Source organism: Gopherus evgoodei, chromosome 9 (assembly GCF_007399415.2).
Source record: "Gopherus evgoodei ecotype Sinaloan lineage chromosome 9, rGopEvg1_v1.p, whole genome shotgun sequence".
Lineage (NCBI taxonomy): Eukaryota > Metazoa > Chordata > Testudines > Testudinidae > Gopherus > Gopherus evgoodei.
In genome coordinates, this window is record NC_044330.1 from 95,638,954 (window position 1) to 95,649,817 (window position 10,864).

The 10,864-nt window shown below is 40.5% G+C and overlaps 1 protein-coding gene across 6 annotated transcripts in view; it reads left to right on the forward strand.

Annotated features, from left to right (window-relative positions):
- The window catches only part of SEPTIN6 (septin 6), a 42,450-nt gene extending 33,015 nt beyond the window's left edge, over positions 1 to 9,435 (forward strand). For 2 of the 6 annotated variants that reach the window (XM_030575097.1, XM_030575096.1), the window contains exon 10: positions 6,578 to 8,420. In XM_030575097.1, coding sequence (XP_030430957.1) covers positions 6,578 to 6,602 — 25 coding nt within the window. In that variant the 3' untranslated portion in view covers positions 6,603 to 8,420. The other 4 variants (XM_030575101.1, XM_030575100.1, XM_030575099.1 and 1 more) reach the window with 4 other exon arrangements.
- The last annotated feature ends 1,429 nt before the right edge of the window (positions 9,436 to 10,864 follow it).

Here is a 10,864-nt window from a genome sequence, read left to right on the forward strand (position 1 = left end):
ACCTCTCTCAGTACCATTTCTCACTCAGTAGAACCCGGTATCCCTAAGGGCCGACTTTTCAGTGAGACAAACCTTCAGCCCCTCGTATGGCTGAATAATAGCTTGAAGCTGTTCATCACATTTCATCTTGAAGAGCAAAGAACACAGTGCTAACTAGGCGAGGTGATGATGTGATTGCCAGTAGCCAATGGGTGCCTTAAACCAGGCCTAGTCGGGTCTTTCTTTTTTGGGGGTAGGATTCAGCTCTCTTTCCCTCTGTCCATGCCACGTCATTCAAAAATCCAACCTGATGTGATGCTTGTTCAGGGACCTCCCATGTTGGCCTGTGGACAACATGTGAGCACCATGACGGGAATGATCTCATGTGGTCTAGAGAGGTGCAAGCTGATGGGTCTCATACAGAGCTCAATTTGCCGTAGTTAGGTATAAAAGCAAGGAGAGCCCTGTAGATAGGTACTTGGAGGTACTGTGCACCTAGAGCAGGGCTTGAGCGGTGGCTGTATCGAAAGATGAACTGAGGAGCTTCTCTTCTCTCATTAGCCTGTTTATTTAACTCAGTGATACTCGGACTGAGGCTGGGGAGCCGCAAATGGCTCTTCAATGTCGCCTGCAGCTCTTTGCAGCAGATGATAGTAAAACACCGTGTCATGTAATTATTAAGCACCCGAAGTTACTATGTTGTTGACCAATTGGGGGAGGGATAGCTCAGTGGTTTGAGCATTGGCCTGCTAAGCCCAGGGTTGTGAGTTCAGTCCTTGAGGGGGGCCAGTTAGGGATTTGGGGATTGGTCCTGCTTTGAGCAGGGGGTTGGACTAGATGATCTCCTGAGGTCCCTTCCAACCCTGATATTCTGTGAATCGTAGAACACCTGATCAGTCATCTTACTGGTAGAATAATAGAGAGTAAATGAAAGAATGAATTCATGCTGCTGTGGCTCAGTTGGGTAACGTTGATCACTAATTTAGCTCCTGAACCGCTGAGGTCTGAGTATCACTGATTTAAGTGAAGGGAGAGCTGAGTTTTCTCTTCTCTGGAGCTTTTCCTATAGCTCCTGGTTACACTGTGGACATTTTTCCATTGAAGCTAATCACTTTCAATACATACATGCAGATCCTAGAACTTGTGTTACTTAATAAATTCTAGCTGCTTCAGAACAACACAAGCCAGGTAATATTTTCTCATGGAAAAATGTAGGAACCTGGTGTCTGACTCAGACTAGGTGAAGAGATTAAGATTGAAAGGAAGATTGCAGTGGTATTACTTTGGTGGGAAAACTAGTGTAACAGAGTGGAGAACTGGGTCCATAACATTTAGTCTGCAACCACTAGAGAGCGGCATAGTCATGCATACTTAAACAGCCTGTCATTCCACCCAGAAGTGGGTAGTTATCATTTCTCTGTGATGGTACATTACCTGAAACAGAGTTCCCCTGCCATCTTGTGTGTGTACTAGTAGCATTGTGCATATAACTAATGTGATATATTTTTATAGTTTCCATGATTGACACCTGTCTAGACCGTCTATGCAAATGCAGAGTAAACCTTGGATGCAGTCAGCAGTCCTAAATAAACCAATTAGTCCTGTTAATATGAAGAATACGGGAGATGCCTGAGGAGCTGGCTGAGAATGCTTGTCACAACAGGATGGCCCCTCTTTGTTTCAGATTTTATTTTTGTAGCTGTTTCATCACTAGTTCAGCAGTTAAGAACAAGGCCCAGCATTTAAGATACCATTTTAGGTTTCAGCTTAGTTCTTCTCATCTGCTACAATCTGAGTATTTCTCTAGGCTGAACAACTCTCGTAAAGCTGTGGCTGCTGACTAATTAGCTTTTCTGTCCTTTCTCCCATGTTGGTTCCTTCAGCCTCCTAGTCATTTTTACTTCTGTTTTGAGTTCCCTTCAGTTCCTCAACAACTTTGTTACTGAGGTGACCAGGATAAATTCAGTGATCTAGAGGGCAAAAGTCCGTCCTCCACCCTGAATCTCTTGCCTTGCTACGTGTTCCACATTTAGAACTCGCTGACATCCATAGAAATGTTACTTGGAGAACAGGAACAGTGATCTGCACTATGGCTTGAAGACCTTTTGCCCTAAGATTGATCTTGCCACAGCTGTATAGAAGGAAAGATTATCTTATTCCATGACATGATGTGTGTCTACAGTATAAACAGCTCCAGAAGCACTGAAGTGTGCTCTGTGTATCTGAGTTCAGACACCCCCCGCCCCCCCAAATGTATCATTCATAGAATTCAGCTTGGTCAGGCCAGAAAGGGTTAGTACTCTCCTCACTGAAAAGCTTAGGGGCCCAGAAAAACACCATCAAGAGTTGATATTGAGCTCTGAAGCCAACATTGGGGTCAGAGTGATTGAGTAAGAGGGTTCTCGGCTCTCAAATACAATAGCTGTCTTTAAAATGTGATATTGTACTTTGCTGTCTACCTAGATCCTACAGTTGATATTGTCCTGTATGTTCAGTTACAGTATTTAGATCGTAAATCTCTCTAACAAGCCATGGATTATATACACAGTACTTTAACTCTTTCATTTCATAGTGGCTGAACATAAACTAGCCCTTCTCTTTCCCAACACTTCTCACTTCTTTGTTTAGTTCAAACTTCATTAATTGCGCTAATTCATGACGTGATTTCTTTTTTTATTGTCATTCCATCATCAATAGTTCTTACTTGTGTGCTGTTTTACAGTTAACTGCCGTTTGCTGCATGGTGCATGAGGTACATTGTCCTGGTAAGCTTTATTAACTAAAACAGACCTTGCAGTGGGGTCAATTACAGTTCTTAAAAACAAACCTAAAGCCAGTACATTTTCTCACCCTCTCTGGGCACTGTGGATGTATTACCAGTCTTGTTGTGCATACACTGTTACAAAATTACAATGCATAGGTGAAGTGTGTATGTTCTTTGAAGATGCTTTAAAGTAATGTGCGTGATTATTCCTGTAGAACTGTTTTGATTTGTAATATTAAAAGTCAGGACATTTCCTTTTGAGCTTCACAGCCATTTAGCTTGTGTCGCTAATTTAAAAGTTGTGTTCTTTTCTTTTAGCCCTATAGAGAGAAATTATATTCTTTAAGCTTGTAGGCCTCCCAGATACTATGGTAACAGTTGCTATAGAAATGCATATGGTGATAATAGACTCAAGCTAGCTGGTGAGAATTGGCTTTGTTTTAATCTAGGATGTAGTAGATTATTGCTAATTGAAAACTTCTCTGCTCCCTGGAGCTAAGATCAAAGCGTAGTGTCTGTTCTTATCAGTTTTATCTCGTGGTTAGAGTGCAGGACTTGGTTTCAAAACTGAGTTTTATTCTTGATTCTGCCACTGGTTTACCTGGGGCAAGTTACTGAACTTCTCTGAGCCTCCATTCACCTCTAGGCACCATAATAATCACAAAGCATTAATTATTTGTTAAATCAGCTATTGCCAATTAAGTGAAAATCCAGTTCAGGTTGATTATCTAAAGTGATCCAGAATCACAGGTTGCAGGCTTCCATAAGTCAGATTAAGAGGTCAGAAAGCTTATTTATGCTTTGTATATTGAGCAGGGGGTTCTTAGTAGTCTTTAATATTAAACATGGGATTTTTGGCAAAAAAGATTAGCACCCCAGATACAGTCAATCTTCTAAAACCCTCCCCTGTAAATATGCACTGACGCATGCCTCTCTGGGCCATGCCGTGAACACTGCAGGAGCATCCAACTGCCTTAAACCTAAGAGAGGATACAAAAGTGCTTCTTCCTTAAATGGGTCAGTATGTTAGTCCTCAAGGAATTTTAACCAGCCTTGCAAAACTATTCACCCTGCATAAGTAGGTTTGTCTTGACTGCAGTCTCATTGGTCATTGGATCATTGGTCTCTTCCATCTCTAATGACTATTCTTGCCACATGCGTAGCATGGAAATGTTGTGGGCTGCATAGCGTTAGGGAGGCTTCATTGTCTGCATGAGGATGTATGTCCTCCAATGCCGAACAGGGTTAATGCAGCTTACAGTCAGCAAGTGCTTTCAGCATTCAGGGTCTGTGTCGTAAAGAGGAGGATAATTTATATAATGACAGCTTTTGAGAAATGCACTTGTCTGGCTGAAGGAGACAAGGAAAGCCACCCAGATCTCTCTGGGATGGATGAAGAATAAATTGATGTTTACAGCTGTCTACTTACTTTTCTTAGAGCTGGAATGAATAAGCATACATGTAAGTTTTTCAGTTTCCTACCAGATAAATAGATGGTGGAGCATCAGCCCTGTCAACATGAATAGAGGCTGCATGCACTGCTGTAAGAACATGCCCTTAAAATCATAATATTTACCCACTTTTTATAAAGAGAATCAGGATCATATCCATATGGACCAGTACACACACACATACTAAAACCTATTTAAAATAAGTTCTCTCTTTAGGATCTAGCTATTAACAAACCCACAGTCTGTTCTTAAACAGAGAAATAAAAGCCAGTTCTAGTTTTATTCAGAGAGGGAGGAAACAATCCTAATTAGAATAGAAAGTAAATGTTTGACTTTAAGTGAAGCATTTGAATTGAAGATAACATATTTACCAAGTTCCACTTAATGGTAAGATATCCAGAAGTGTCCTATCCTGATTGAAATACACCAAAGAAATCTCTCCAGCTGTCTGATCAGATGAGTGTTCTGGCTGCCGATGGGAACACTGTAAAACAAAGAAAAGAACAATTCTTTGCTTTTCAGGATCTGAACATGAAAAATAAGCTCAAAGAACAGCTATGTTCATTCTAGTGAGAGTACAAAGCCCCGCAGTGCTAAAATGCAGTTGGAGTGAACATTACTGCTTCTTGTTGGTTTTGGATTGCTTTTAGCAGTCCTTGTAACTGGTCGCTGTTGTGTGCTGGGCTCTGAATCCAATAAAGTTCTTTTGTTCAAAATACACCATTGCAATACAGTGCCTTTTGAGTGGATATTTGTCCGTGCTGAGCTTAGTATGTATATCTGGTACTTTTTCAGCAATTCAAAAAATACTCACAATACTTACTGATTCCTAGAGTACTACAGAGTGTCACCGTTTTGCAAGGGTATAAATGATCCACTGATGATGGATCCTGCAATCTGCAGAGATCCAAAAGGATTGTTTTAAAAAGAAGCCTGGTTTATCCCACTGCTTTGTGTGCTTGTGTGAAAAGCATGTCTTGTAATCAGTCAAATTAAATTTTATTAACACATAGTAACATTTTCATTTATTTTGTATCTTAGGAACCATATTATTTTTTATTTTTAAATTAATCCATAAAAACATTAATCTGCCTTTTTCTTTCATTTTCAGTTCGGGTTTCCTGTAGAACCTTTCCCTTCGCACCAGAACCGAATGCTCCCACATTCAGTTAACATGCAGTTACGCCACTGTGCCTATTTGCCCATCTTTACCCTCCCACTCCCTTCCTCTTCTCATCACTCTTAAAAAAGCAAAAGAGTCTGCATCCTTGGCTGTCTTTTGGTGAAGAACCCAGCAATAACCTGTGTGGAACTGACAAGAGATGCTAAACGCTGCTATCTGTTCCCTGGATCAGTAGCACGTTTGCCAAGCGCTTTCAGAACTAGTGTTGTCTGTCCTAAATTGTTACGATTATTTCTCTCTCATGTTTGTTTCACGGCTGCATGGTAAGAGAGCACGGCTACTTGTTGGTTGCATTTAGTGCCATGACTCCTGAGCCCTATGACAGATTGCCTGTGAATACTGTAGTCATGCATCTTGGTGAAATGTGGCTGCCTATAGATAGAGGCTTTTTTCTTTTTGTTTTCATTTCATATATAAACATCTAATCCATCATTATTTAGATGTGCTTTGGTTAATTTGAGTAATTTAAGTGACTGTTACAAAACTTGCCATGTTTGCAGGGATGGGCCTGAGCCAAAACCCAGAGGATGGAACAACCCTCTGCCCCAAACTTTGGGAAAACGCAAATCAGGATTCAGTCTTTGCAACAAAATCCCTGTGTTTTATTCCTTTTTCCAAAGGTGGACTGAACCAAAATGCCAGATCCAATTATCTCCCCTGCCCCCCTTTCTGGGCGATTCAGATCTGATTCAGTCTAGGCTGTCCTCCTAACGTTATTGCCCTATGACTACAGTGGATTGAAACAAATTCTGGATCCGAACTCAGGGAACGTGGATGGCTAGGGCCCATATTTACTTGCTAGAACAAACTGGTGTTTATGAAGAAAGATATGTTGCAAAGTTTCCATGTGATTTGTTCTTCGGGACCTGTCCATTTTTTTACTTTTAATACACAAAGTATTGCCTGGAAAAGATCATCATGTGTGTTCCTAAGCAGATGCTGCCAAGTTGCTTAAGTTTTCTGTTCAGCACAATATTTTTAATGCGCGATTTGCACAGAAAGGGTGGGACTCTTGCCACTGACTTCAGTGGAGCCAGTATTTTACCCCGGGGCCAGGTACACTTTGACCACTAAATATACATTTGACCACAGTCTGCATGTAAGTGTCTTGTATATTTCTTGATGGGGAAATGTTTAAAATAGTCTTCCTCAGACAGTGAATTCTGGTTAACGTTACATTTTTTTGCCCTTCTTTTACAGTAATCCATGGCTCTGTACTGAATAGTAATCCCTGAATACAATGGGCTGGAATGGACCTTCATTTACTTGTTAAATTGGAGGGTCTAATATAAACTGACAGCTTCTCATAATATTTCAGTCCTGGTCTTCCTATGCAGAACTGCTCTCTTAGATAGCTTCCTCATGAGTCTGCCTTTCCTGTGTACTGATGGTTATTGCTTTTTTAAATCATGTAACATAAGTCAGTAATGAGGTTTTTGGACATTGTAACTTTATATCTCTATTTTTTCCCCTACATTTAATGGACACCCCTCCCCCCCTTATTAAGGGATGTGGAAATGAGTTCTGTGCTGCTGTTTTGTGCTGTCCAAATAATAGTACAGATTAAAATATATTTATTGGTAAGTTTAAGAAGACAACAGCACCTAGGTTTGATTATGGCATGACTGAGAGGTTAAGAACTTCCCTTGTATCTTGGATGTTTTGTATAATAGCTGTAAAATATTAATTGTCTTTCTCATTTGATTGATTTTCCAAGTCAAATGGCCTAAAAATGGACATTTTAATACTCATTTGAAATTCCTACTGGCCCTGATCCTGCAGTCGGATCTGTGTGTGCTGGGCTCTGCCTGGTTGCAGAGCTCAGCTGGCACAGATCCCATTGCAGGGTCAGGATCCATGTTGGCAAATATCACCTTTTATAACACATTTAAACTTTTAAAAACTCTGTGTAAGATAAGCACACTTACATTGTCATTCTGGGTGAAAAATGATCTTTCTGCGCAGAGTTATATGCTGAGAGAGAATTGTACCTAGAAAGACCTGAAGTATGCACATCTTACAAAGTTTGAAACAAACATCCTCTTCTCTCCTACCCCTCTCCCTTTCGCACCCAAATACCCTTCTGGTTAAATGGGAGCTGGTTACTTCAATGCGTGTGTGAGACAGTTTTGCTGTAATCAGTTGTCTGCACATGCTCATTTTAAAACTAATTACTGATCGACATTGATAGATACCACTCAGGTAAACTTTTCATTGTTTCTACTGAATACCATGATTTTTGTATTCAGGTACAAGCTTTTGGGACACATACTGCCCCAAATCTTCTGGCAAACTCCTGGCTTTAGGGCTGTACATAGTCCTACATTCTAAAGTAGTTAAGCATACACTGATACAAGGCATTTCAAATAGTATCGTTCTAAGGCTGGCATATAATCTGTTCTCTATGATGTGCATTGATGTTAATGGGGAGTTGAGTTTAAAGCAGTAGAGTGATGTGTGTATTTAGTCCCCTTTCCATCCATATAGTCACTCAAGTGGTCAGTTAACCTCGTGCAGTAATTCATAATTGAAACTAAGGCGTGGCCTCGTTTTATTAGGACTATTAAAACTCTTGATTGCAATTTATTTATATTCGTCTCAGGTATCCTGTTTCACTGTAAAGACAATTTTTTCCCAAAAAAAAGCATTGGTTTCTTTTTTAGAAGTTGAAATATTTTAAGCTTTTGCTGCTTTCAGCTCTGTGGAATGTAAGCATGTTTTCTGAAATCGGTCAGTTTCACTTTGTCATGGTTTCCAGGGATTAGCTGAAAGGGCTTTTCGTCTTGCTTTTACTTGCTGCATTATGGGTTGTTTTAGATCATTTTGATTTTTTTTTTATAATGCTATTAAAAGTATTTTTTAAACAAATTTTAACTTGTCTGGTTTTCTTCAAGCACTTTGAGCAGCTCCCTGCGAGATCCGTAATTGCCTAGAAATGATGCATGTGCCCATCTCTCTTCTATTGTTTTCATGTTGAGTCTCTATTTCTTGCTTTTTTGAATGTCCTTCTCCTTTTTGATAATCTCTCCTGTTTTTCTCTCTTTCTGTAGCTTTTTTTAAATCTGTCCTCGCCAGCTGCACTATGTCTGAGGGAGAAGACAGCCACTTGTAGAAGAGTTTAGGGATCCTATAATGTCGGGGGCGGGGGCGAAATCTTCAGTGTTAGTGTCTTCGAAAGAAGCTCTTTTCTTACTTGCATGGTATTTAAAATTGAAGTGTCTTGTATTTTGTGTGACAAGACCACACAATATTGGGGAAAGTTGATCATGTACAAAAAACTTGGAGGAGCAACAAAAATGTAGTGATTAGATTAACCAGTAGCCAAATTTTAAAATGTTGGGTTACAACCATGTTTTTCCTCTAATTTGGCCTAATAGAAGGGTCGTGGGCTCCCCTAAGGATCTTTGGAAGCCTGATGGGGTGTTTTCAGTATGTGAATTTGTTGGTTTGTTCTGAAAACTGTTACATTCAATGTCAAAGGAGATATAAACAAGGAGTGATTTGCCACAAAATACTTTTTAATTTTAACAAAGAAATAAAGCAAAAACGGAAATGTTTTCATTAGTGTTGTTTGTGCCTCCACCACCTTATTAAACGCATCACCTGATTGACCACAGGTTGAGTGAGATTTTTTAACGTGAAATCATGTATTGCGTAAAATGCTCCAAATAGTCTAACCTCTCCCTGTGCTCTTTAGTTAGAGAATGATCTTACACTTAGAGTTATTGAAATGGGAGGGGTGGAGCTGTCAGTGGCTGGTAATACTCCATCCAAATACCGTGTGAGTAGAGTGCAGTGTCCTTAAAATGCATTTGACGCCTGTTCTGGAACTTTTTGCTTGTCTCGTTCTCCCTTGGAACATTCACTGCATGTTTTTCCAAACTGCATTCTACTGTCTCTCTCCTTTATTTTTTTTTGTTTCCGTTTTACAAATGAAAATGTGACTGCACTGCACTGCATATATATTTACATGACAAACATTAAAGAACCAGCACTGTTAAGCGTGATACCTTTCTAACTTTAATGTAAATTTTCAATAAAAAAAAAATGCAAAAACCCAGCTGTGTCCTGCTGCTGTTTATGCTGAGGGTTTCCCGTAAGTCAGTCAATCTGCCAGTCGTGTTCTCTTCAAAGGAAATGTATGCAACACACTGAGAAGATAGGGAGGGGTAATGGTGATGCGGGGGAGGTTGTGTGGTTTTTACATCTCATCCCAAATACTTCATCTCTGGCACAGCACCCTTAACTCTGTGCTGAAGCTTTGGAGCAATCCTGACTTGATGGAAAGTGCCTCCTGCTAAATTGCCAGCACCACTTCCTGCAGCACACTCTGGGTTGTCCTTGGAGATCTTGCATACGATTCTTTCCCAGGTCTCTGTCTGCTTAATTTAGAGCCTGAGATATAATAACTGCAGGTGAAAATACTGAACTACCTTAGATGCCAAAATGTATTGTGGATGAAAGCTTTCTAAATTCAACATGGATTTTCTCTTAGCCAGTTGCATTTTAATATAAAGAATTGTTTCGCTGCCTTTTTTCAGAAGGCAGTATCAGGCTAGTAGTTACATCTCCTTGTGTGTTACTGACACTGCAGATTATTAAAACTGAAAATGTAAATATTGAATTTGCTCCTTGCCTTCTATGGGATGTTTGCTTTTTGCACTTTGAGGTTGGCTGATTAAACTAGACTGGGCTGAACCTTAAAAATGTTTTTGTTTCGGTTGGTATGAAACCTCAAATGGATAGAATCATTGCCCAAAATGAGCAATGAAATACTATATTTAAAGTATCCAGAACAACCTGTCATGTACTTACTATGTGTTTCATCTTTATAACAGTTTTATATTTGTCTGCTTTTATATACAGCTAACTACAGCAGTACTCTCAAATGGGGAAAAAAACACAACAGCTTAAACTAGGAGATGCTCAGTTGGTTGAGGGAAGACTGTTTCTGTCAAAGTTATGAAACTGTAGATGAGCTCTCTAAACTGGAGAGTAAAAGTGCAGTGAAATCTCTAAGTGACTTCTCCAGGGGCTAACAAACTGGTTGCTTAAGAGGTGGCTTTAGATACGGTTGGAGCAGAATTGTACTCAGTGCTCTACAATTTGTCGGGGGCCCAGGGCCCAGGCTGCGCCCCCAGACCAGATATCAGCACTGCAGTTTTATAGCCCTACACTCTGAGCAGGACCGGCTCCAGGGTTTTTGCTGCCCCAAGCGGAGGGGGGGGGGGAGCCGCAATTGGCAGCAGCTCCACCGTGCTGCTTTATTCTTCGGCAGCAAGTCCTTCCCTGAGCCGAACGTGCCGTCCCAGGCACCTGCTTGTTGCGCTGGTGCCTGGAGCTGATCCTGACTCCAGGCCCTGCAACCCTGAGTCAGCTGACATGGGCCAGTCAGGGGTGTTTTATTGCAGGATAGACATTCTGAATGGGCCTACCATTGCAACTAGCAGCTCATTTTCAAACCTGCATCATGTAGCAGGGCAGTTC